General features: G+C 50.1%; 1 protein-coding gene across 4 annotated transcripts in view; it reads right to left on the bottom strand.

Annotated features, from left to right (window-relative positions):
• The window catches only part of TMEM245 (transmembrane protein 245), a 142,870-nt gene extending 115,441 nt beyond the window's left edge, over positions 1 to 27,429 (bottom strand). For all 4 annotated transcript variants that reach the window (XM_075314929.1, XM_075314931.1, XM_075314930.1 and 1 more), the window contains exons 1-3: positions 26,750 to 27,429; positions 20,719 to 20,836; positions 10,629 to 10,730 (exon numbers count right to left, since the gene is read on the bottom strand). In XM_075314929.1, coding sequence (XP_075171044.1) covers positions 10,629 to 10,730; positions 20,719 to 20,836; positions 26,750 to 27,388 — 859 coding nt within the window. In that variant the 5' untranslated portion in view covers positions 27,389 to 27,429. The remainder of the gene's footprint in view (positions 1 to 10,628; positions 10,731 to 20,718; positions 20,837 to 26,749) is intronic.
• Between the last annotated feature and the right edge of the window lie 372 nt (positions 27,430 to 27,801).

Raw genomic sequence — 27,801 nt, 5'->3', positions numbered from 1 at the left:
ATCGCGTACGACGCGAATGCCGCCATTTGCGAGGTCAATGGTGCTACCTGCGGGGCACATGCACGTGTGACGGAGTCAACTCGCGCAAGCCCGGCTGAGATAGCTTGGAGTGCCCATACGGCCGCAAAAGAAGGCGCTAATGACGCTCCAATCGCTTCATAGATGGATTTCAGCCAGAGCTCCATCTGCCTGTCAGTGGCATCTTTAAGTGCCGCTCCATCTTCAACTGCAACCAAGGATCTAGCTGCAAGCCTGGAAATTGGAGGATCCACTTTTGGACACTGGGTCCAACCCTTGACCACCTCAGGGGGAAAAGGATAGCGTGTATCTTTAAGCCGTTTAGGAAAACGCCTTTCAGGATAAGCGTGGGGTTTCTGGATTGCGTCTCTAAAGTCAGCGTGGTCCAGAAAAGTGCTTAAAGTACGCTTAGGGTATCTGAAATGGATTCTCTCGTGCTGCGAAGCTGACTCCTCCACAAGAGGAGCTGGTGGGGAAATATTTAACATCTTATTGATGTTAAATATAAGATCATTAACTATGGCGTCACCATCTGGTGTATCTAGATTGAGAGCGGTCCCAGGATCAGAATCCTGATCAGTTACGTCCGCCTCATCACCCATAGATTCATCTCGCTGGGATCCTGACCATTGAGATGAATGTGAAGGCCCGTCATAGCGAGCCCGCTTAGGCTGCCCGGGGCCATCGTCCGAGTCAGAGTCTTCACCCTGAGGTGTATATGCCCGTCCCGGAGCTTGGAGCTGAGGGGGACCAGGGGGCAATGATTGCACAGTGTCCGTGGCCTGAAGTACAGGCCTAGCTCGCAATGTGTCAAGAATTTGTGACATAGTGAGAGACATTCTGTCAGCAAAAGCTGCAAACTCAGTTCCTGTCACCTGGACAGCATTCACAGGTGGTACACCCTGGGACACGTCCAGCAGAGGTCCCGACTGTGCAAGCGCCGCAGGGGCCGAGCACTGCACACAATGGGGGTCCGTGGAGCCTGCCGGTAGAAAAGTCCCACAAGCGGTGCAGGAAGCATATAATGTCTGTGCCTTGGCACCCTTGCGTTTTACGGACGACATGCTGCTGGCTCTCTGCAATGTGAGAGAGTCTATAGCCAAAGGGCGACCAGCGCTATGCAATACAAAGTATTTGTAGAAACAAAATACTAAGAATAATACTGGCACAAGAGGGGGTGAGCCCTGAGGGCTGCTTACCGCCCGCTGAATAGCGGGTAAGAGGCTGCAGATTCCTTGTCTGGGTCTCCCCGGCTCCCCTCTGCAGCTCAGCGTGTCAGCAGGAATGGCTGCCGGCGTCTGTGGAGAGGGGCGGTCCGTGGGAGTTCCCAAACAAAAGTGCGGGAAACAGTGTCCCCTCTGTGCCGATTGTGAGGGCTGGAGTATGTAAAAACGACTCCAGCCCTCAGCGCTGATGCACTGGCCAGCGTCCCGCCCCTCTCCTGACTGGCAGGTCTGGGGGCGGGAACGAACGGAAGCAGGCCGCAAAAGCCGGGGACTCGAGTTATCAGCACGGCCGCCGTAAAAGCGCGGGCCGCGCTGAAGTCCCCGGCGCACCACAAGTGCCAGCCGCGCCGCAGTCCCAGCGGCCGGCATGACCGATTCCTAGACGTGGCCAGCGTCCCGCCCCTCTCCTGACTGGCAGGTCCGGGGGCGGGAACGAACGGAAGCAGGCCGCAAAAGCCGGGGACTCGAGTTATCAGCGCGGCCGCCGTAAAAGCGCGGGCCGCGCTGAAGTCCCCGGCGCACCACAAGTGCCAGCCGCGCCGCAGTCCCAGCGGCCGGCGCGACCGATTCCTAGAAGTGTGCCTGCTTCAGCGAAGCTGAATGAGGCCATGGCACAAGCGCCGTAGCGCTGATGTCCCCCGGCGCACTACAACACCCAGCATGCTGCGGTGTGAGCGCCAAATGCACGGGGACACAGAGTACCTTGAGGAAGCAGGGCCATGTCCCTGATGTACTCCGCTCCATCCAGCATCTTCTCCAGGGGCTGTAGATGGAGCACGGTCTCAGTGCCTGGAGACCGGTAAATCCCACTTCACCCAGAGCCCTGTAAAAAGGGATGGGGAAGGAATCAGCATGTGGGCTCCTGCCGCCGTACCCGCAATGGGTACCTCAACCTTACAAACACCTCCGACATACAGTGGGGTGAGAAGGGAGCATGCTGGGGACACTATATGTGTCCTCTTTTCTTCCATCCGACATAGTCAGCAGCTGCTGCTGACTAAAAACAATGGAGCTATGCGTGCGTGTCTGACCTCCTTGCGCACAAAGCTAAAACTGAGGAATCTGTACTCCTACGGGAGGGTGTATAGCCAGAAGGGGAGGGGCCTTACACTTTTAAGTGTAGTTCTTTGTGCGGCCTCCAGAGGGCAGTAGCTATACACCACTGTCTGGGTCTCCCAATTAGGAGCGAAAAAGAAAAAAATTCAATAACAAAAAACTTGAAAAAAGGACAAAAAATATTACAGGAATATACATATTTATGCAATATTAAAAAACAAAAAAGAAGTACACATGTGGTATTGCCACATCCAGAACGACCCGATCTATATAACTGCACACTTGTTATCTCTTCAGTGAACACCATAAAAAAGTGGCAAAAAGCTAAATTTTTCATCATACTGCCAAAAGAAAAGTTAAATAAAACGTGATAAAAATGCAAATCTAAATAAAAATGAAATTCCTGAAATCATCATCTCATCCTGCAGAAAACAAGCCCTCACTCAGCTCCGTCAGCGGAAAAATAAAAACGCCAGCACTCTCAGACTATGGCGATGGAAAAATTATTTTGTTTATAAAATGGTGTCAAAGTCGGAAGGACCCCCCAAAAAAAGAGAATTTTGTTTACTTACCGTAAATTCTTTTTCTTATAGTTCCGTATTGGGAGACCCAGACCATGGGTGTTTAGCTTCTGCCTCCGGAGGACACACAAAGTACTACACTTAAAAGTGTAACTCCTCCCTCTGAGCTTATACACCCCCTGGTGAGCCAGTCCCAGCCAGTTTAGTGCAAAAGCTGAAGGAGAATAGCCACCCACAAGTAGAACAGAGCAAGAGCCGGAACAACCGGAGACTCTGTCCACGACAACAGCCGGTGATAACACGCGGAACAAGAAATTGCCAACAGGGAGGGTGCTGGGTCTCCCAATACGGAACTATAAGAAAAAGAATTTACGGTAAGTAAACAAAATTCTCTTTTTCTTTATCGTTCCTTTGGGAGACCCAGACCATGGGACGTTCCAAAGCAGTCCCTGGGTGGGAATAAACAGAAAAACTAAGAAGTAGGCAGAACCTAACTTCACAAATGGGCGACAGCCGCCTGAAGGATGCGTCTGCCCAAGCTCGCATCTGCCGAAGCATGAGCATGCACTTGGTAGTGCTTCGAGAAGGTATGCAGGCTAGTCCAAGTGGCAGCCTGACAGACTTGTTGAGCCGTAGCCTGGTGCCTAAAAGCCCAAGAGGCACCGACAGCTCTGGTCGAGTGTGCCTTGATCCCCGGCGGGGGAGGCACCTGAGTACTCTGGTAGGCGTCCGAAATGGTCGATCTAATCCAACGGGCTAAGGTCGGCTTAGAAGCAGGGAGGCCCTTGTGCCGACCTGTGGTTAGCACAATAAGAGAGGTGCACCGCCTAAGCGCAGCGGTGCGAGACACATAGATCCGGAGAGCACGCACCAGATCTAGAGTATGCAGCGCTTTTTCAAAGCGATGAACAGAAGCCAGACAGAAGGAAGGAAGGGTAATGTCCTGGTTAAGGTGGAAAGGAGAGACCACCTTAGCAAGAAAGTCCGGAGTCGGACGGAGAACCACCTTGTCTTGATGAAAAACTAAAAAAGGTGACTCCGAAGAGAGCGCAGCCAAATCAGAGACTCTCCTGAGGGAAGTTATGGCAACCAGAAAGGCCACCTTCTGAGAAAGACGATACAAAGAAACCTCCCTAAGAGGCTCAAAAGGGGGTTTCTGCAATACCGTGAGGACCAAGTTAAGGTCCCAGGGATCCAAGGGCCGCCGATAAGGCGGAATGATGTGAGACGCGCCTTGCATGAAGGTGCGGACCTGAGCCAGCCGAGCGAGACGCCGCTGGAACAGAACTGACAGAGCTGAGACTTGTCCCTTGAGAGAGTTGAGGGACAGTCCTAGCTGCAGACCGGACTGTAGAAAAGACAGAAGGGTCGGCAAGGAGAATGGCCAAGGAGGATGGTCTGTAGAGCGACACCAGGACAGGAAAATTTTCCAAGTCCTGTGCTTGATCTTAGCGGAGGAAGACTTACGGGCCCAAGTCATAGTGGAGATGACTTCAGGAGGAATACCAGAAGCCGTCAAAATCCAGGACTCAAGAGCCACGCCGTCAATTTGAGAGCCGCAGAATTCGGGCGGAAAAACGGACCTTGCGAGAGTAGGTCTGGACGGTCCGGGAGATGCCACGGCATCTCTACGGACAGATGGAGCAGGTCCGGATACCAAGCTCGCCTGGGCCAGTCCGGTGCAATGAGGATGACTCGACGGTCCTCCATTCTGATCTTGCGCAGGACTCTGGGCAAGAGAGCTAGAGGGGGAAACACGTAGGACAGACGAAACTAGGACCAGTCTTGAACCAGAGCGTCCGCGGCGAAGGCCTGAAGATCGTGGGAGCAAGCCACGTAAACAGGAACTTTGTTGTTGTGACGGGATGCCATTAGGTCCACGTCCGGAGTGCCCCATTTGCGGCAGATCGACTGAAACACTGCCGGGTGCAGGGACCACTCGCCACCGTCCACGCTTTGACGGCTGAGATAATCTGCCTCCCAGTTTTCCACGTCTGGGATGTGGACTGCGGATATGGTGGACTTGGATTCCTCCGCCCATTGAAGGATGCGTTGTACCTCCATCATTGCCAGGCGGCTGCGTATCCCGCCTTGGTGATTGATGTAGGCAACCGCTGTCGCGTTGTCTGACTGGACTCGAATGTGCCTGCCCGCCAACAGGTGGTGAAAAGCTACGAGAGCTAGAAGCACGGCTCTGGTCTCCAGCACATTGATTGAAAGGGCTGACTCGGACGGAGTCCAAGTGCCATGCGCTCTGTGGTGGAGACATACCGCTCCCCAGCCGGATAGACTGGCATCCGTGGTGAGAATCACCCAGGACGGGGCCAGGAAGGAGCGCCCTTGGGACAGGGAGAGGGGCCGAAGCCACCACTGAAGAGAGCTCCTGGTCCGTGGCGACAGAGCCACTAACCTGTGTAAGGAGGAAGGCCGCTTGTCCCAACAGCGGAGAATGTCCAGCTGCAGGGGGCGCAGATGGAACTGGGCAAAGGGAACAGCCTCCATGGACGCCACCATTTGACCCATCACCTGCATCAGACGCCTGAGGGTATAACGGCGGGGCCTCAGCAGAGAGCGCACCGCTAGCTGGAGTGACTGTTGTTTGACTAAGGGCAACTTCACAAGTGCCGGCAAAGTCTCGAACTGCATCCCTAGGTACGTGAGACTCTGGGTCGGAGTCAGAGTGGACTTGGGAAGATTGACAAGCCACCCGAATTGGGCTAGAGTGGCGAGAGTGAGCGAGACACTCCGCTGACAGTCTGCGCTGGATGAAGCCTTGACTAGAAGGTCGTCCAGGTAAGGAATCACTGCCAACCCCTGGAGGTGCAGAACCGCAATCACTGCTGCCATGACCTTGGTGAATACCCGAGGGGCCGTGGCTAACCCGAAGGGGAGAGCCACGAATTGGAAATGATCTTCTCCTATTGCAAAACGTAGCGAATGCTGGTGTGAAACTGCAATTGGCACATGCAGATAGGCATCTCTGATGTCGATGGACGCCAGGAAATCCCCTTGGGTCATTGAGGCAATGACTGATCGCAGAGACTCCATGCGAAAGTGCCGCACCTGAACATGCTTGTTGAGAAGCTTGAGATCCAGGATGGGCCGGAAGGTACCGTCCTTTTTTGGGAACTAGGAAGAGATTTGAGTAGAAACCTCTGAACCGTTCCCGGGCGGGAACTGGTACAATTACTCCGTTGGCCTGCAAGGCTGCCAAGGCCTGTGAGAAGGCGGCGGCCTTGGAGCAAGGGGGAGTTGAGAGAAAAAATCTGTTTGGCGGGCTGGAAGAGAATTCTATCCTGTAGCCGTGGGAGATTATATCTCTCACCCACTGATCGGAGACGTGTTGAAACCAAGCGTCGCCAAAGTGGGAGAGCCTGCCACCGACTAAGGACGTTGCCGGAGCGGGCAGAGAGTCACGAGGAGGCTGCCTTAGTGGCAGCACCTCCTGCGGTCTTCTGTGGACGCGCTTTTGGGCGCCAGTTGGAGGTCCTTGGCTGAGTTAGCAGACGAGGCGGAGGGCTTAGAGGACGACCAGTTGGAGGAACGAAAGGAGCGAAACCTCGACTGATTCCTACCCTGGGCAGGTTTCCTGGTTTTGGTTTGTGGCATGGAAGTACTCTTCCCGCCAGTAGCTTCTTTAATAATTTCATCCAACTGTTCTCCGAACAGCCGGGACCCAGCAAAAGGGAGCCCAGCAAGGTACTTCTTAGAAGAAGCATCTGCCTTCCACTCTCGAAGCCACAAGATCCTGCGGATAACGAGGGAATTAGCCGAAGCCACCGCAGTGCGGTGAGAAGCCTCCAGCATGGCAGACATGGCATAAAATGAAAAAGCTGAAGCTTGAGAAGTTAAGGCAACCATCTCGGGCATAGATTCCCTGGTGAGGGAATGCATCTCCTCTAGAGAAGCAGAGATGGCTTTGAGAGCCCACACTGCTGCAAAAGTTGGGGAAAACGCGGCCCCCGCCGCTTCATACACGGATTTGGCCAGAAGGTCAATCTGACGGTCAGTGGAATCCTTAAGGGAGGTGCCATCAGCCACCGACACAACGGTCCGGGCTGAGAGCCTAGACACCGGAGGGTCTACCTTTGGGGAATGAGCCCACTCCTTGACCACCTCAGGTGGAAAGGGGAAACGGTCATCAGAACCACGCTTTGGGAAGCGTTTGTCAGGACAGGCCCTGGGTTTGGTCACAGCGGCCTGAAAACTGGAGTGGTTAAAGAACACACTCTTTACTCTCTTAGGCGAGGTAAACTGGTGCTTTTCTGCCAGAGAGGGTTGCTCCTCTGATACTGGCGGATTGAGATCCAGTACAGAATTAATGGAAGCAATCAAGTCACCAAGATCTGAGTCACCCTCGGAAAGATCAATGGGGTACATGGAGTTAGCCTCCGAGCCCCCTGTAAAGGCATCCTCCTCATCCTGCGAGTCAGCTCTTGAATCAGAGACGCGGGATGAGGAGGGAGAGGAAACCCTGCGTCTCCTCTTAGGAGGACGGGGTCTGGGCCCTGATGATGAATCCTCTGTGAGCTCCGGTGGACGGAGGTCAGAAGATAGAGATCCTAAGGGACCCTTAGCAGTAGAGGCACCCTGTGAAGGGGGCTGATGCATATTCATCAAAGTCCTGGACAGAAGTCCCATGGACTCAGCAAAAGACTGGGAGATAGACCTAGAAAAGGATTCTACCCAAGCCGGGGGTTCAGCCACATGTGCAGGAGCAGCCTGAGAGACCACTGGGGGTGAGACTCCAGGCTGTGGCACCGCCAAGTTAGAGCAGACATCACAATGTGGATAGGTGCTCGGTTCAGGCAGCAGGAGCTTACATGCAGCGCATACAGTATAAAGCTTTGGAGCCTTGCTCCTCGTGTGAGAGAATGAACCCCAGAGAGTATATACAGAGGTCCACAACCAGAGACCGGTTGTGGCTTACCAGACCGCTGGAAGCGGTGTTGTGTGCCCTCCAGATCCCAAAGCCCGGACCCCCAATGCACAGCACCTCAGCAGGGATGCAGAGTGCAGGCCAGCGCAGAGTGAACCCTGTCTGAGAAAATGGCCGCCGGAGCGAAGAGAGGGGGCGGGACTTGGAGCGTTCCTGGAGGAGAGCGGGATCTGGAGGGCCATAGAGACCTACAGGGGAGGAGACACGCACAGCAGTGGGGAGTGTCCCTCCCCTGTGCAGGACGGCCGCCGGGAGGAGCCGAGCCTGTCCCTCTGCATGAGTGACATGCGAGGGCAGTGAACAAAAACTAGGCCTCCGGCAAAGCCGGGGCCTAAATTTGAGCGACGAGGCCGACGCGCAGGCACCATCGGCGCGGTTCTCGGGCGACAGCTAGAGAACCCGCCAGAAATGCCAATAAATACAGTAAGCACACTCTCCCCAAACAATAAAGCACAGGGACCCCAATATATAAACGTCTCAGGTACTTAGCTGCTGAGACGCAGGACCAGGTCCCTGGGGATGAGTGCTCCGGTCCAGCAGGGTCCTGAAGGGCTGCGGATAGAGACCGGTCTCCTGCCAGGCATGGAGACCGTGCTGGCTCCCACTTCAAGCCAGAGCCCAGGAGGGATGGTGAAGGAGCACGGCATGTAAGGCTCCAGCCTTGGAAATCAACCTTACAACACCACAGACACAGTGGGGTGAGAAGGGACATGCCGTGGGTCCAGACGTGGACCCGCACTTCTTCAATCTCATTCCAAAAAGGAAAAAATCATATGAGAATGCATGTGTGGATATATGCCTCCTGAACACAAAGTGATAAACTGGCTGGGACTGGCTCACCAGGGGGTGTATAAGCTCAGAGGGAGGAGCTACACTTTTAAGTGTAGTACTTTGTGTGTCCTCCGGAGGCAGAAGCTAAACACCCATGGTCTGGGTCTCCCAAAGGAACGATAAAGAAAAAATAAATTGTGATATCTCTGTAATCGTACTGATCTGACGAATAAAGCTCTCTCAACACTTACCAATCCGTGAACAGCATAAAAAACAACCCCACTCCTAAATTGAAGATTTTTGTTCATTATTTTTCGGAGAAATTGGAATAGAAAGCGATTAAGAAATGTGCCGGCAAAATGGTACTAATAAAAATGTAAACTCATACAGCAAACCATGAGCCCTCACATGACAGTCGGCAGAAATATAGGAAAATCATAACTCTCAGGATTTTGGATTGTAAAGTAAAGGCATAGCTGTAATGACACTTTTTTTTTTGTTTTCTTTAAAGAAATCGGTTTTGTTTTTCAGTTATCACCCATTGAAGTTATATGCTAATGAGTAGCAAGTACAACAGGGCAGGACAGCCCATTTAATTTTTAGAGTAGAGATTTGATCATAAAGCCATAATTCCAGCAGGTTTCTGTATACAGCAGAACCTCGGTTTACGAGTAAGGCTAGGTGCACATTTCCGTTGTTTATGATCAGTCACAATCCGCCGCTCTGATAAACAACGCAATCCGTTTGGCGGATTCCGTTGTTTCCCATAGACTTGTATGAGCGCCGGATTGCGACTGATGCCCTTGCGTTGCATCCGCTGCCCGACTGATCAGTCGTGGAACGACTCACCGTCGGGCGGCAGGAACGCAGCATGTAACGTTTTTTGAGCAGCGGAATCCTTATGTTTTCACTGCGCATACTCAAATCTTGTGTTAATCATTGAAATTAATGTCTCTCTCGGCGGCCGAACAATCAGCTGATTGTTCACAATAGCCGTCCGCCGGTTTTTGAGATCGATCAGCTGATCGTTCACAATAGCCGGCCGATCAGCTGATCGTTCACAGAAGCCAACCGCTGGGCGATCAGCTGATTGCTCTCAAAAGCCGGCGGCCGGCTATTGTGAATGATCAGCTGATTGTTCTCTCTCTCTCGTTTTACAACGGAATCCGCTTTCTCATGACAATGAAGTGCAATTATTGTCACCCGTTGTACAACGCATCGGTCACAAGCATCAAGCAACGCATGTGACTGATGCAAAACAACGGAAATGTGAACCTAGCCTAACTTGGTGTGCGAGTATTTCGCTATAAATTTGTAACTCTGTTTACGAGCAATGCTTTGCTGTACGAGCAAATACTCTTACGGTTCCATTCATTCACCATGCTCTGACCCGCTCTTGTAGTCCACACAAACACACATTATTGCTTACCTTACCCTCTGTTCCCTCGGCGGCCTCATGGTTCTTGTAGTCCACAGGTATGTTTATCCGGTAACCATCGCGACGATGCAGGAGCTTCCGTTGTGAGCGCTTCTCATAGGCAGCCAATCAGAGGCAAGCGGCTCCTGCTTATGACGTCTGCTGCTGAAGTGCTGACAGCAGAAGCTCCTGCATCGGTCGCGATGGTTATAGGATACACATACCTGCGGACTACAGGAACCAGGGAAGAGGCTGCCGAGGGAACGGAGGGGTAAGGTGAGCATAATATGTGTGTGTGTGTGTGTGTGTGTGTGTGTGTGTGTGTAAGTGTAATGGCACAATAGGGGACTAGGATGGGACATTGCACAAGTTGTGCAACGAATTGTCTGAGATTCAATTATTTCCTATGGGAAATTTTGCTTTGCTAGATGAGTAACTTGGTTTACAAGCAGTCCCAGAACGGATTGTTCTCGTAAACCAAAATTCCACTGTATTTTGTTTTTGCATTCTCCTGTGAGATAAACATAGGTTTACGACACAGGTTGATAAAATTACAGGGATGCCCAATTTATAATTTTTTACGGTTTACTACTTTTACTTACTTTTTAAAAAAAACGTTTATATTTCGGCATCATAATCAGAGAAATAATTCACAATTTGAGGTTTTTCCCATAACTAACCTGATGATCCTTGAACAGACTGTTTCTCATGCAGTGTACCCACTGTCATTAGGAAGACGATCATGAGAAAAACTGGAATCTTCCAAGACCCAGCAACAGATGCTGAAAAAGAACACAAAATACAACATATAACTAGAGTATTGTTACAGGACAAAAAAAATACCCAGGATATAAAACAGGATTTTAAACTCAGTACAAATCTATATTACTTCTACATATCTTCTGACTTGTCACAAAGACCACTGATGATTAGTATGGAGTACCCAGAGAGCTGTTGTATAATCCACACAACTGTTAGGCTACATGCGCACGCTGCTTTTTTTCCTGCTTTTTTGCTGCTTTTTTGGCTGCAGTTTTGTCAGCAGAACTTTCTGACACTTGACTTCCCAGCAAAGTCTATGAGAAGTCAGATTTGTCATGCGCACATTGCAGTTTATTTGTCAGCGTTTTTTTTGTCAAAAGTTTGTGACAAAAAAAATGCAGCATGTTCATTCTTCCTGTGTTTTTGTCAACATTTGTCACCCATTGAAATCAATGAGGGCATCAAAAACGCAGGAAAAATGCATGCTAATCACAAGTGGTGCATTTTACCTGCCTTTTACCTGCGTTTTTGGTACCAAAAACGCAGGTGATTTGTCAGGAAGTGAGGTCAGGCAAGTGGTCCCGTCCCGTCCTCCACGTGTTCCCCGAAGTACCGCTGTCCCCAGGGGAGATGATGTGGAGGACGGGACTATCAGCAGCGGCAGCGAGAGGGGGATGGACATTGGGAGCTGAAAACATTGATTTTTCCCTCTCGCTGCTGCCGCCGCTGATAGTGCCGTCCTCCACGTGTTCCCCGAAGTACCACTGTCCCCAGCGTGCACGCACAGGGGAGATGATGTGGAGGACGAGACTATCAGCAGCGGCAGCGAGAGGGAAAAATCAATGTTTTCAGCTGCCAACGTCCATCCCCCTCTCACTGCCGCCGCCACTGATAGTCCCGTCCTCCACGTATTCCCCGAAGTACCGCTGTCCCCAGCGTGCACGCACAGGGGAGATGATGGACCCCTCTCACTGCCACCGCCGCTGAAAGTCACGTGCTCCACGCTCCTGTCAGCTCCACGCTCCTGTCAGCTCCACGCTCCTGTCAGCTCCACGCTCCTGTCAGCTCCACGCTCCTGTCAGCTCCACGCTCCTGTCAGCTCCACGCTCCTGTCAGCTCCACGCTCCTGTCAGCTCCACGCTCCTGTCTCCTGTCAGCTCCACGCTCCTGTCTCCTGTCAGCTCCACGCTCCTGTCAGCTCCACGCAGTAGCGCGATCAGCTGAGCTGTCACTGAGGTTACCTCAGTGACAGCTCAAGCTGATCGCGCGGCTGTCTTCATTAGCTGTGTGGAGGTGACCGGAGCGGCGGTGTCTGCTGCTTCTCCGGTCACCTGCATGCAGCAGCGCTGGATGCGACGCTGGAGCATGCTGGATTACGCCGGACATGGAGGGCTTTGTCGGGGTTAATAAATTGGTAATGAGGGAATGTGTTTGTGTTTTTTATTTCTAATAAAGGCTTTTTCGGGTGTGTGTTTATTTACTGTAATTTACAGATTAATCATGGAGGATGTCTCATAGACGCCTGACATGATTAATCTAAGACTTATTGGCAGCTATGGGCTGCCAATAACTCCTTATTACCCCGATTTGCCAACGCACCAGGGCAAATCGGGAAGAGACGGGTACAGTCCCAGAACAGCCGCATCTAATGGATGCGGCCATTCTGGGCGGCTGCTGACTGAAATTGTTAGGCTGGGGGGCTCCCCATAACGTGGGGCTCCCCATCCTGAGAATACCAGCCTTCAGCCGTCTGGCTTTATCTGGCTGGCATTAAAATTGGGGGGGACCGCACGCCAGGTTTTTTTAATTATTTATTTATTTCTAATTTTTTTTTTTCAATTCAACAAGCTTTATGGGCTTGTTTGAACTGAAAAATACATGAAACAATTGTTGACAAAACTGCAGCCAAAAACGCACCAAAAAAGCAGCAAAAATGCACCAAAAAAGCACCTACATTTTTTGTGACATTTCCAGGCTCTCTCTGACAAGGTGCAGTTTTGGCTGCAGTTTTGGCTGCAGTTTGTGAACACGAAAAAGAAGCAGCGTGCGCATGTAGCCTTATAGACCAGTTGTGATACTTACTAGGCGCGTCTGAGGACTACACCAACCAATTGAGAGCACAGTATGCAAGCGCTATGCCGAAACATAGTGTACTCCGGTGGGGGAATACACACAGCTCATACTCTGCACTCTCTAAACATACTGAGGAGGTCAGGGTTGAATGTGTGTAGATGGGAGTAGATGGACATATTAGCGATTAACATATAGAGACCTAGGAGGCATGTAACATCACAAGCAGACTACTTACAGCTCCAGCGAATACTAGCTTCACAAGCTTACAGCAGACAACAGTGGGTGAGCACAATATAAATTATATTTACAGACAAAGCATATGTACATTAAAAATACATGGGATCAAGAGATTGCGTGGTCAAGACCTAATAGATTAAAAAGATTCATTTGAAAACTGGGTGAGAAACAGCGAAACTCGGCAATAAAGAAGGGGTTGTGGAATAGACAGGTCATACACCAAGACAATACTGAGCTCAACAACATTCAAGGTAATTCTACTGCATCAACATGGTGTGCGCCAGGCAAAGATTTGAAAGCAGATCAACCAAAAAATGGCCAGAAAAACGCCTTCAGAGTTAATTGCAGCCCTTAGAGTCCCTTGTCCAATTACTTTTGGTCCCTTGAAAAAGAGGAGGCTATGCATTACAGAGCTATGATTCCTAAACCCTTTCTCCGATTTGGATGTGAAAACTCTCATATTGCAGCTGGGAGTGTGCACTTTCAGCCCATATTATATATATAATTGTATTTCTGAACATGTTTTTGTAAACAGCTAAAATAACAAAACTTGTGTCACTGTCCAAATATTTCTGGACCTAACTGTATATATATATATATATATATATATATATATATACATACACATATATATATATATATATATATATATATATATATATATATATATATATATATATATATATATATATATATATGTATGTATGTGTGTATATATATATATATATATATATATATATATATATATATATATATATATACATACATACACACACACTAAGGTAATAGGGAAAATACGCAATTAAATCAATTCAATTATGTATACTTTAATTTCCTCAGCCCAGTGACCAAAAAACCCCCGCAACCAATCCAAAAATCACTACCTAGTATTGCATAATGATTATGGCTGCAAAACAAAAGTGCAGCGGCTGTAAGAGGAGAATCCCTAATAATTACCTGTTGTCATACTAAGAGCCAGAGTGTGATGCTGTTCCCCCGTCACGTAAATGACGCCAACGCTATGGATCACACATCTAGGGGGGTTAGTCAGCTAGAGGCAGTGTGCACCAGCCCTGGTTTTACTGCAGGATGCTGCTGTCAGCTGAGTTGAGCTCCACCTCCAGCGGTGATCGTGCGGGAAAGTGCTGATATTTTAGCACCTCCTGCAGATCACATGCTGTGATCGGTTAGACTGATCACAGAGATCAGAAAGTAGGGACTTGCGTAATTTGTCTCCTCATCTCTTCTGCCGATCAGTTGTTGGTGACTGCTGCCGGGACGGAGCGGTCAGTGTGTGTTTTCAGCTTAAATCCATGACAGACATAACACGTCATGATGCGGGAACTGACACCTGCTTATGACATGCTATGTCAGTCATTTGTCATTAAAGGGTTAAGAACCATCTTAAGCATAAAGAACAAGGCGTCCTGGAAGTGATACATGACCCCCACAGATCCCTGACCTCATTATAATCTAACTTGTCCAGCTTTCCATGGAAGCAGGAGTTGTGCATGCCTACATCCATAAGCTGTGCTTAGCTCTCCAAGCCTTCAAGTTCCTTCAAAAACTATGTGCATTCAGTCTGCATTTTAAAGTATTAAGTCTATTTTTTGTCAATTATTCTCACTTTGCAGCATTTTTTCCCGGCATCTGCCAATAACTTTTGCATGGTACTTAACTGTACCTCAAAATAATGTCACTGAAAAATACAATTTGTCTCACAAAAGAGGCGTCGTACAGCTATAATGAAAGCAATGACTGTAATGACTACTGGCAGGGTTCTTACATCACATTACTAGAAAATGATTGCTAATGAAGCTGCTACCAGGAGCTTTTTTTTCAGTATCTACCGTATTTTTCGGACCATAGTCGCACTTTTTTCCCCCCAAATGTTGGGGGAAAGTTGGGGGTGCGTCTTATGGTCTGACTATAGGGCTGCGGCCGGGAATGAGGGTGCTGCGGTGGAGCGGGTCATCGGGGGCACAAGCAGGCAGCAGCAGCGCCTGCCGTGACCACGTGGGCCCGCTCATTACATATGCACGCCCATCCTCCCGCCCATTTCTCAGCGCAGAAGCCGGCGCTGACAGGTGGGCGGGAGGACGAGCGGGGACGCGCGCATAGTAAAGAGCCGGTCCGCATGATCACCCCTGGCAACTACAGCCTCGAGTGATCATGTGCGGCTGTATTCACTGCCCCCCGCGCGTCATCATGAGCACGGGGTGCAGTGAATCAGTACACTCACCCGTCCCCGTGTGTGGAGCCGTCCCACTGCAGCACGCGATGTCTTCCTGTCTGTGCCGGTCAGCTGATCTGTGCTGATCAGCACAGACAGGAAGACATCGCGATGCTGCAGGGGAACGGCTCCACACACACAGGTCAGCGGCGCAGAGAGGAAGATATGATCGGTGCTGCAGGGAGTGAGGAACAGGTGAGTATAAACGTTTATTTTTTTTCTCTGTGCTATAGGATACAGGCCATATACCAGGATGGTATGTGAGCACGATGGGGGCATATAGCAGGATGGGAGTATATGAGCAGGATGGATGGGGGGGTATATGAACAGGATGGGGGGGTATATGAACAGGATGGGGGGTATATGAACAGGATGGATGGGGGAATATGAGCAGGATGGATGGGGGAATATGAGCAGGATGGATGGGGGAATATGAGCAGGATGGATGGGGGAATATGAGCAGGATGGATGGGGGAATATGAGCAGGATGGATGGGGGAATATGAGCAGGATGGATGGGGGAATATGAGCAGGATGGATGGGGGGTATATCAATAGGATGGGGGTATATCAATAGGATGGGAGTATATGAGCAGGATGGGGGTATATGAGCAGGATGGGGGTATATGAGCAGGATGGGGGTATATGAGCAGGATGCTGGTATATGAGCAGGATGGGGGTATATGAGCAGGATGGGGGTATATGAGCAGGATGGGGGTTTATAGCAGGATCATATAAAAGGCAGGAGGATCATTACCAGGATGGGGTACCTTAGTAGAGAATTTGGGGACATTACCCCCATAACAGTGTCAGCAGCAGATCCTCGCCCCATAACAGTGTGTCATGACCACATTTTTTTGCTTAAAGTTTTATTTTCCTCCTCTAAAACCAGGGTGCGTCTTATAGTCCGAAAAATGCGGTATACATCAAAACAGGCCATAAATATGATATAAACAGGGTAAAATAAAACTTTGTCCAGGGGACAGGATACGTAAAAATACTAAAACTGCACCATACTGGCCTCCCGGGACACACCTGTATCACTGCAACGTATGTGCAGAAACAGGAAGTGGTGATGTTGTTCCAGCAGCCTCCAAACTGCTGCAGTCTGTGATTGGCTGCAGAGGTTGGTTACGCTCAGCAGCATGAAGTCATAAAAGATTCAATGATGTGCTTGCTCAAGTAATCTGACTGCTGCATCCAATCACAGATCACAGTGATACAACAGATGGTTTAATGGTGAGATCAGATTCCTGTCGCTGCACAGCAGACTGTGCAGTAACCTGCACTGGATCCAGTTGGGTATCAGTAGGCAAGTATGGTTGAGTTTGTTATTTTAGATCCCATCCTTTAGGCAAAAAAAAATAATTTCTTGGGCAAATTTTTTAACCTCTTCACGATACATGACATACTGGGTACGTCTTGGATCGTATGAGGTTAATCCCCGCCGTCTGCAGTCAACAACAATCGCTGCACATGTCAGCTGATTTGAACAACTGACGTGCGGCTATCAAGCACGAGTGGATTCGCTGCTCACTCGTGCCTGTTAACTCCTTACAGCGTGCTGTGAAAATGTCACAACGCGATGTAACAGTGGGTCATGGCAAGCATTCACTTACCTGGCTCCATCGAAAGTCAAGTGATGTGATCATGTGGATCCGATGGTTGCCATGGTAGCACAGGATCATGTGATGACTCCTGTAGCTAACATGAGTCACTTCCTCTTACACCCAGCAGATTGCCGTTTGAAATAGGAGAGCTGCTTTTCTGCAGATCTCAGCTCTGTAGCTGTGATCTGGAGAAATGAATGAGTGATCAGACAGCTGATCCATATAGCCCCATAGGGAGACTAGTAAAATAAAAAAAAGTTAAAAAAAAAAAAAGTTTAAAAAAAATAAAAAAAAACTAAAAGTTCAAATCACCCGTTATTCACCCCATTTAAAATTAAAGGGTTAAATATAGAAAAAATATACACATTTGGTATCGCCGAGTTCAGAAATGCCCTATCAAAAATATAAAATCAATTACTGTATTTTTCGCTTTATAAGACGCACTTTTGTTCCCCCAAATTTTGGGGGAAAGTATGGGGTGCGTCTTACAAGCCGAATATAGGGGGGGGTGTATAATATATATATATATATATATATATATAGATAGATAATATATCTATCTATCTATCTATATATTATATATATATATACACACATATATATATATACACGCATATATACATATATATATATATATATACATACACACACACACACACATATACATACACTGCAGGGTCCGCTCTGGAGCGGTGCTGGGGGCATGTTAACGCTGCGGGCGGCAGCGTTAGATCTCCTGCTCCCACTCATATAATATGCACAGCCGCTGTCCATCTCCGTAGTGCTGAAACCGCACCACAGTGACGGGCTGGGGGAGCGGTGCATATTATATGTCCCTGTGCCCCCCTGTGAAGGCACATGCCCCCCCTGTGTTAGATTTGGCCCCCAGGCTGCTGCTCATTCTAAAATAAAAAAGCTTTACTTACCCCCTCCAGCGTTTCTCCCCAGTGTCCCTGCTTCCACTGTGATCAGGCACGCAGAGATGAAGTCACTCTGCTGTGCCGATCACATGACCGGCACCAAGAACCAGGAAGTGGAGGAACAGAAGCACGGAGGGAGACAGGAGGGAGATCAGCGCCGGAGGAGGTAAGGAAAGAGTGTTTTACTTTACTATGGGCAGCAGCATGGGGGCGATATCTAACACAGGGGAATGTGTGCAATCCATAGGGGGCCATAGGCAGCACAGGGGAACGTGTGCAATCCATAGGGGGCCATAGGCAGCACAGGGGAACGTGTGCAATCCATAGGGGGCCATAGGCAGCACAGGGGAACGTGTGCAATCCATAGGGGGCCATAGGCAGCACAGGGGAACGTATGCAATCCATAGGGGGCCATAGGCAGCACAGGGGAACGTATGCAATCCATAGGGGGCCATAGGCAGCACAGGGGAACGTATGCAATCCATAGGGGGCCATAGGCAGCACAGGGGAACGTATGCAATCCATAGGGGGCCATAGGCAGCACAGGGGAACGTATGCAATCCATAGGGGGCCATAGGCAGCACAGGGGAACGTATGCAATCCATAGGGGGCCATAGGCAGCACAGGGGAATGTATGCAATCCATAGGGGGCCATAGGCAGCACAGGGGAACGTATGCAATCCATAGGGGGCCATAGGCAGCACAGGGGAACGTATGCAATCCATAGGGGGCCATAGGCAGCACAGGGGACCATATGCAATCCATAGGGGGCCATAGGCAGCACAGGGGACCGTATGCAATCCATAGGGGGCCATAGGCAGCACAGGGGAACGTATGCAATCCATAGGGGGCTATAGGCAGCACAGGGGAACATATGCAATCCATAGGGGGCTATAGGCAGCACAGGGGGACTTGTGCAATCCATAGGGGGCCATAGGCAGCACAGGGGGACTTGTGCAATCCATAGGGGGCCATAGGCAGCACAGGGGAACGTATGCAATCCATAGGGGGCCATAGGCAGCACAGGGGAACGTATGCAATACATAGGGGGCCATAGGCAGCACAGGGGAACGTATGCAATCCATAGGGGGTCATAGGCAGCACAGGGGAATATGTGCAATCCATAGGGGGCCATAGGCAGCACAGGGGAACGTGTGCCATCACAAGGGGGCTATATTCAATATAAGGGGGCCATATCCAGATTAAGGGAGCTAATTTTAGGATGGGGGGCTATGAGGGACATAGACGTTGTTGACGATGTTAGACGGACACTGGCATTATAAGATGGACCCCATTTAACATTAAAAAAAAAAAATTCTTTTCCTTCACCATCACAGAGATAGATCCCTAAAAATGAGAACACTACGGATCACGGAAAATAGTGCAAAAAGTGCGCTTTGGGGACAAACTTCTGAATTTTTGTAAAACTCCTTTGATAAAAGTAAACCTATACATGTGTGGTATCTACGAACTCGTACTGATCTGAGGCATCATACTGACACATCAGTTTTACCATATAGTGCACACGGTGAATAAACTATCCAAAAACAATCATGCAATCGAACTTTTTTGCAATTTTTTGGGACTTTGATTTTTTTTGCGGTTTTCCAGTACACTATATGGTAAAACGTATGGTTTCATTTAAAAGTACAACTTGTCCCGCAAAAAATAAGCCCTTATATGGCAAGATTGATGGAAAAATAAAAAAGTTACGGCTCTCTGAAGAAGGGGAGTGTGAAAAACTCCAGAAAAAAATGGAAAAATCGCCCGGGCGTGAACTAAGGCAGCCAGAACCCTATAACATCTAAACAACCTTAGTGTGAATATCAGCCTCTAAAGGCCCAGTCACACTAAACATTTTACCAGCGATCCCAACAACGATACAACCTGATGGGGATCGCTGGTAAGTTGCTAGGAGGTCGCTGGTGAGATGTCACACTAAGCGACGCTCCAGCGATCCCACCTGCAACCTGACCTGGCAGGGATCGCTGGAGCGTCGCTACACGTGGAAGCATGCTGCGCTTGGTAACTAAGGTAAATATCGGGTAACCAACTCGATATTTACCTTGGTTACCAGCGCACACCTAGCCACAGTACACATCGGGTTAATTACCAGATGTGTACTCTGCTACGTGTGCAGGCAGCAGGGAGTCGGCTTCTGCGGACGCTGGTAACCACGGTAAACATCAGGTAACCAAGAAGCCCTTCCCTTGGTTACCCGATATTTACCTTCGTTACCAGAATCCGCCGCTCTCACACTGCCAGTGCCGGCTCCCTGTTCCCTGCACACATAGCCACAGTAAACATCGGGTTAATTACCCGATGTGTACTCCAGCTACGTGTGCAGGGAGCCGGCACTGACAGCTGAGAGCGGCGGACGCTGGTAACGAAGGTAAATATTGGGTAACCAAGGTAAGGGCTTCTTGGTTACCAAATGTTTACCGTGGTTACCAGCATCCGCAGAAGCCGGCTCCTGCTGCCTGCACATTTAGTTGTTGCTCTGTCGCTGTCACACACAGCGATCTGTGCTTCACAGCGGGACAGCAACAACTAGAAAATGGCCCAGGACATTCAGCAACAACCAACGACCTCACAGCAGGGGCCAGGATGTTGCTGGATGTCTAACACAGCAACATCGCTAGCAAGTTGTGCCTCAGCAGCGATGTTGCTAGCGATGTTGCTTAGTGTGACGGTACCTTAAGCCTCAAACTCATATAGTTGCTGTAATCTCCAGGTCATAGATAATTAGAAAAGCAGCTTAACTGGTTGTTTTGCTACTCTATGGCATGTTTGTTAGTTTCTATTGCTGGCATTAGTACTGATATTACAGAATATTTTTTACATTTCACCAATAGATTAGTAATATGCTTCTATTTTTATCTTCATGAAAGAAAGATTGTGGAAGCAGCAGATCAATAAAAGTACTGAACTATTTACCCAAGTGGAAGAGCAGTATGAGCCATACAGGAACTGAGAAGGCAGTGAGGTAGCGCTGAGTGTCTGGATTCCACCTGAAGGAGACTGCCAGAGCGTACCCAATAACCAGCGTCCAAATCTAGAAATAAGCCAACAATTAGTACAGATCCAGCACAGGGACAACTGCAGCATTAGTAGAGTGGCCGTCATCCAAAGCTACATTGCCCCGGTGAGAGCTGCCCCTCCGGCCAGGCATGTCTATGTATTTACTGCACATCAACAGCCTCCTGCTCAGGGTAGCCCTATTATGGCTCTATATGTGGCCTAATGCAGTCAAGCGCCTTTCACACGAAGTTCATTTTAAAGTTGCTTTTAATCAATTGGTCTCAGAATAATAATTTCCACACTTGGCTGTGTTTAAAAAAATGTTCCTATGCTGAGATAACCTTAGATGTGTCCCTGCTATGTGCTGTGTATTGGCCGTGTCTGACCGTACAGGGACATTGTCTGCTTATACCACCTCCTCTCCTGGGACGGGGACGACGCAAGAATATACAGACATTACAGCATGAGATCACAGCTGATTCTTTTTGTGAGGTAAAACATTTCCCTGCTCATTTTCAAAAAATGGTTTTCGTCAAAGAAAGAATTTGCAATCCCAGTGCTGTGATGTCTGTATACTCTTGTGTCCTCCCCGGCCCAGGAGGTGTAGTACGATCAAACCATGTCCCTGTACAGTCAGACACATCAGGGACACATACAGTATATAAGATTATCTCAGAATAGGAACATTTTATGTAACATTCATTTGTGGAACTCCCAAGAGCTATTAATATCAACTTTGAGTATGTTGTCTGGGATGTAAGCAAAAAAAGGTTAAGAGCAAGAAATGAGTTAAAATATCTTTAACTCACCAATTTACTCCTCAGATGACACATGCAGTGTTCACATGACCGCTGCAGCCAATCACTGCACTTGGCAGTCACGTTTCATACATACAAGCATTACTTCCGAGTCACAAACAGTCACTTGACTAACATGATGCCACAGGACTAGCAGGGGATGGGACAGAGAAGTAATGATTGTACTCGGTTTTCCAGGCTTGGCTGAATTTCTGCAGTCACTGTCAGGTTTCACCAAAGCGCAATCACGTAATGTACAGTGTGCATTATGATTACTGTCAGGATTCCCCTCACTTGTCAGATTGTGTAGGTAGTGACAGCTAGTATGTGATCTGCCTAGTGAGTCACAGGGCAACCAAATTATCATCCGCGTCTCTCAATTATCCATCAGGACAAGTAAGACTCTAGTCCGCACGTGCTGCTTGTAAGCTACAAACGCTGGGAACCCCTGAACTCAACATTCACCACTTATCTCAAAGGCAACAAATATTAGTTGCAAACGCATCTAAAAACCTACTAGTGAATTTTGGCTGCTTTTCCTATAAAGGTGCTTTCCCCAAGCACAGCGAGGCTCTTGGACTTATGGCAGTGAAGGGGAGTTTCAGCGAGCCGCATTGCAGTACCCCAATAACCTGTGCTTCGAGGCTGCTGGGCAAAGTTGTAAAGGACACAGAATGCATTTCCAGGCTCAGGATTGGAGAGGGTCCCCTCATAATATAGTGGTATACCCCAGAAATGTAACATCCCTTAAAGGGACTGTCAGAACAAAAAGACTGTTCAAACCAAGTAGAAGCGATCGTGCATCATAGTGGGGCTATAGAGTTGAGTGAGTACTTAACTATTCGTAAACACTATACTCCTAATGAATACTGTCTAATACTCACATATTCGTTCTGAGTAGCGTGTGCAATGTATGTCAATGGGGAATACTCGCAATGTAACGAGTGGCCCAAATTTCACACTATTTGTTATTCGCACGAATAGTGCGGCATTATATTATGATGGGACGCTCTCCAATCCTGAGCCTGGAAATGCATTCTGTGTCCTTTACAACTTTGCCCAGCAGCCTCGAAGCACAGGTTATTGGGGTACTGCAATGCGGCTCGCTGAAACTCCCCTTCACAGCCACAAGTCCAAGAGCCTCGCTGTGCTTGGGGAAAGCACCTTTATAAGAAAAGCAGCCAAAATTTACTAGTAGGTTTTTAGATGCGTTTGCAACTAGGATTTGTTGCCTTTGAGATAAGTGGTGAATGTTGAGTCCAGAAGTTCCCAGTGTTTGTAGCTTACAAGCAGCACGTGCGGACTAGAGTCTTACTTGTCCTGATGGATAATTGAGACGCGGATGACAATCTGGTTGCCCTGTGACTCACTAGGCCGATCACATACTAGCTGCGAGGGGAATCCTGGAGGCAATCATGTACACACACCTTCCCACCTGCTTGTTTTTTATTTATGTCGGCCCTTCTCTGGAGTTATGAAGCTATAGCCATCAAAGGAGGTTAAACAAGCCGGTGGGAATGTGCACCTAACGCTGTGCCCTGAAGCACCGAGTGCCTGTGCTGAAGTCATTTGTGCTGACAGGGGCCCTTTAAAGCGGATTTCTAATTCAGCAAACCTCCACCCACTGGCGGTTAGGTGCGTAAAAAAGCGCATTCTACCGTGTACTAGAGCATGTCCTTAAATATACCGAGTCATTTACTAACTAAAGGGATTTCAGAGATTACTTTCTATTCCAGGAGCACCCCCTTTAAGGTGGGTCATCAGCTTTGGAATGTTTTATTGTCTAAAAAAAAAAAAAAACAATCTAACTAGTTTCTAATGGCCACAGTAACTGTTTGACAGCCTCAGGGTTCAATTTAGTGCCACCCCTCCCTGTGTTACACAAGCAGTGGCCAGATTCCCATATCATTAGGTCAGTCATTTGTCAGCCTTCTTGCACAGCAGAGGGACAGATGGGATCTGTTTGGTAGTGAAGTGTCCATATAAAACATTGGGATAAGAAAGAAGAGGCCAGTTCAATGGATTTTATTACTGCCACTTTAAATACATTGGGGCTTCCCTGATGGAGCATGGCACTTTGCCAGCCACGTGCACAGAAACGCACCAGTCCTGCAATACAGACCAATTATATCCAACTTTAATGTGTTGTTATGAGATCAAAATGGTATTTTTTACTTTTACACAAAGACCAATATTTGGTACTAAATGCAAGGACAATGTTATTTTTACACGGGCCTGAATAATTTTTTTTAATTGAAGAGGCTGTCCACTACTCAATGGATCCACCTCTCCGGGATCATGTACCAGTGTGACGTCCCGCTGTCCCTGCAGCCAATCAGTGACCGTTCACTGGCCCCGCCTTCAGACGGAGGAAGTGAGCGCTGCTGCTCTCGCTCTGACTCGATATAATTAATACATCTGAAGGCGGGAAGAGTTAACATCCACTGATTGACCACGGGGATAGCGGGACGTCGCACTGGTACATTATCCCGGAGAGCGAAAGCTGAAGAAGAGTAAAAGTTATTATTAAAAAGGGGAAACATTTGCATTTAGAAGGGACTATCCGAATTGTGGACAACCCCCTTAAGACAAATGGCCTTGTGAGTGTGGCATCAGAGTGACAAGGCGCTGGTGGGTTACAGCATGGCAGAATTGTCTGACATTAGAAGTGTTACCACATCACTTCACTAGCTTCTTGTAGTTTATGTAAATTTGTATGAGGAAGGCGCAGATAGCATTTATATGTATAGCACACATCACATCCACAGATACAGGACACGTACAGCGCTCCCTGTGGCCCCACACATCACATCCACAGATACAGGACACGTACAGCGCTCCCTGTGGCCCCACACATCACATCCACAGATACAGGACACGTACAGCGCTCCCTGTGGCCCCACACATCACATCCACAGATACAGGACACGTACAGCGCTCCCTGTGGCCCCACACATCACATCCACAGATACAGGACACGTACAGCGCTCCCTGTGGCCCCACACATCCACAGATACAGGACACGTACAGCGCTCCCTGTGGCCCCACACATCACATCCACAGATACAGGACACGTACAGCGCTCCCTGTGGCCCCACACATCCACCTATACAGGACACGTACAGCGCTCCCTGTGGCCCCACACATCACATCCACAGATACAGGACACGTACAGCGCTCCCTGTGGCCCCACACATCACATCCACAGATACAGGACACGTACAGCGCTCCCTGTGGCCCCACACATCCACCTATACAGGACTCGTACAGCGCTCCCTGTGGCCCCACACATCACATCCACAGATACAGGACACGTACAGCGCTCCCTGTGGCCCCACACATCCACAGATACAGGACACGTACAGTGCTCCCTGTGGCCCCACACATCACATCCACAGATACAGGACACGTACAGCGCTCCCTGTGGCCCCACACATCACATCCACAGATCCAGGACACGTACAGCGCTCCCTGTGGCCCCACATCACATCCACAGATCCAGGACACGTACAGCGCTCCCTGTGGCCCCACACATCCCATCCACAGATCCAGGACACGTACAGCGCTCCCTGTGGCCCCACACATCCCATCCACAGATACAGGACACGTACAGCGCTCCCTGTGGCTCCACACATCCCATCCAGATACAGGACACGTACAGCGCTCCCTGTGGCCCCACACATCCCATCCACAGATACAGGACACGTACAGCGCTCCCTGTGGCCCCACACATCCACAGATACAGGACACGTACAGCGCTCCCTGTGGCCCCACACATCCACAGATACAGGACACGTACAGCGCTCCCTGTGGCCCCACACATCCACAGATACAGGACACGTACAGCGCTCCCTGTGGCCCCACACATCCACAGATACAGGACACGTACAGCGCTCCCTGTGGCCCCACACATCCACAGATACAGGACACGTACAGCGCTCCCTGTGGCCCCACACATCCACAGATACAGGACACGTACAGCGCTCCCTGTGGCCCCACACATCCACAGATACAGGACACGTACAGCGCTCCCTGTGGCCCCACACATCCACAGATACAGGACACGTACAGCGCTCCCTGTGGCCCCACACAACATCCACAGATACAGGACACGTACAGCGCTCCCTGTGGCCCCACACATCCCATCCACAGATACAGGACACGTACAGCGCTCCCTGTGGCCCCACACATCCACAGATACAGGACACGTACAGCGCTCCCTGTGGCCCCACACATCCACAGATACAGGACACGTACAGCGCTCCCTGTGGCCCCACACATCCACAGATACAGGACACATACAGCGCTCCCTGTGGCCCCACACATCCACAGATACAGGACACGTACAGCGCTCCCTGTGGCCCCACACATCCACAGATACAGGACACGTACAGCGCTCCCTGTGGCCCCACACATCCACAGATACAGGACACATACAGCGCTCCCTGTGGCCCCACACATCCACAGATACAGGACACGTACAGCGCTCCCTGTGGCCCCACACATCCACAGATACAGGACACGTACAGCGCTCCCTGTGGCCCCACACAACATCCACAGATACAGGACACGTACAGCGCTCCCTGTGGCCCCACACAACATCCACAGATACAGGACACGTACAGCGCTCCCTGTGGCCCCACACAACATCCACAGATACAGGACACGTACAGCGCTCCCTGTGGCCCCACACAACATCCACAGATACAGGACACGTACAGCGCTCCCTGTGGCCCCACACATCACATCCACAGATACAGGACACGTACAGCGCTCCCTGTGGCCCCACACAACATCCACAGATACAGGACACGTACAGCGCTCCCTGTGGCCCCACACAACATCCACAGATACAGGACACGTACAGCGCTCCCTGTGGCCCCACACATCCACAGATACAGGACACGTACAGCGCTCCCTGTGGGCACATACGAGTAAGGCCATCACTCCTCCCTCCTCAGTGGTCCCTACCTCGTTATTCTCAGACAACCCCCTGCATAATCTCCAGCTCATCACTAGGATCATTACTAAACCCAGCACCAAGATAAAGTGCAGCTGTTGCTCATAGCAACCAGTGTGTGCTTCTATCCATAGGGATGCAGCTGATTGGGCGCTACAGGCAACACTGGCAGGGAGCACGTGACCCTCACCCACAGTGAGCTGAAGTAGTCCAGAGCCCCGCAGATCAGGCCGCACATGTGTGCCAGCAGCTGGCGCACCCCGAGGTAGCTCCCGGCCATATACAGCAGGTACAGCAGGGGCGCCCCCGCCAGCACAAGCACCAGCGCCCGCAGCCTGCGGGCAATCAGCTCCCCCAGGGCCTCCAGGCTGTGGTTGGCGAAGCTGACGGGCAGCAGCAGAGTGGCCAGGACGATGGGCGAGCCCTGGCGCTGGAGGCGGCTCAGCCAGCGGCGGCACACTCCTGCCAGCGAGTGCTTGAAGGGGTGAAGGAAGGTGCCGCACAGCGCGGCCCACAGCAGCGGCCGCAGGAAGGCCTCCAGGATGAAGTACACCAGCACCGCCGCCCCGCAGCACCCGGCCGCGAACAGCAGCGCTCCGGTGTTGTAGAAAGCCTGCTTGATGTTCCGATCAAAGCGGAGGGGCAGCCCGGGAGGCAGCGGCAGCAGGGCGGGCGGGCTGCGGGGGCACGTGTGTGCGGGGTGCCTGGCGGCTGCGGGGGTCTCGGGCAGGGGCGCGCTGCTCAGCTGGGTAGGAGAGCCAGGCCGGGAGTCACGTGCTGGGCTACAGGAGCGAGCGGCGCCGGGAACAGTCTCCTCGGTATCGGCCATGTCTGAGGGCGTCTACTGCCCGGGCCCGACTGTTACTAGAAGCCCCGCCCACCAGATGCCATGCGCAAGGCCCCGCCCACCAGATGTCATGAGAAGGCCCCGCCCACCAGATGCCGTAAGAAGGCCCCGCCCACCAGATGCCATGCGCAAGGCCCCGCCCACCAGATGTCATGAGAAGGCCCCGCCCAGCAAATACATGTGCAATGACGATGCTGAAGTTGGTTTCTTATTCGTCAGTTTCGGCAATTTAGTATTTTCAGTTTTTTACCGGTTTAACAACAAAAGTAACACCTCACAATAATAAAATACAATGCACTGATGTGCCCTAATAGAAATACACTGAGAAACAGCTGCGAAAATTCTAAAACTGGCAAAAAAATGGACATCAAAGTGGGCACCAAAGTATGTTAGTG

Source organism: Anomaloglossus baeobatrachus, chromosome 6 (genome assembly GCF_048569485.1).
Source record: "Anomaloglossus baeobatrachus isolate aAnoBae1 chromosome 6, aAnoBae1.hap1, whole genome shotgun sequence".
NCBI lineage: Eukaryota > Metazoa > Chordata > Amphibia > Anura > Aromobatidae > Anomaloglossus > Anomaloglossus baeobatrachus.
This window is presented reverse-complemented; position numbering and strand designations above follow the sequence as displayed.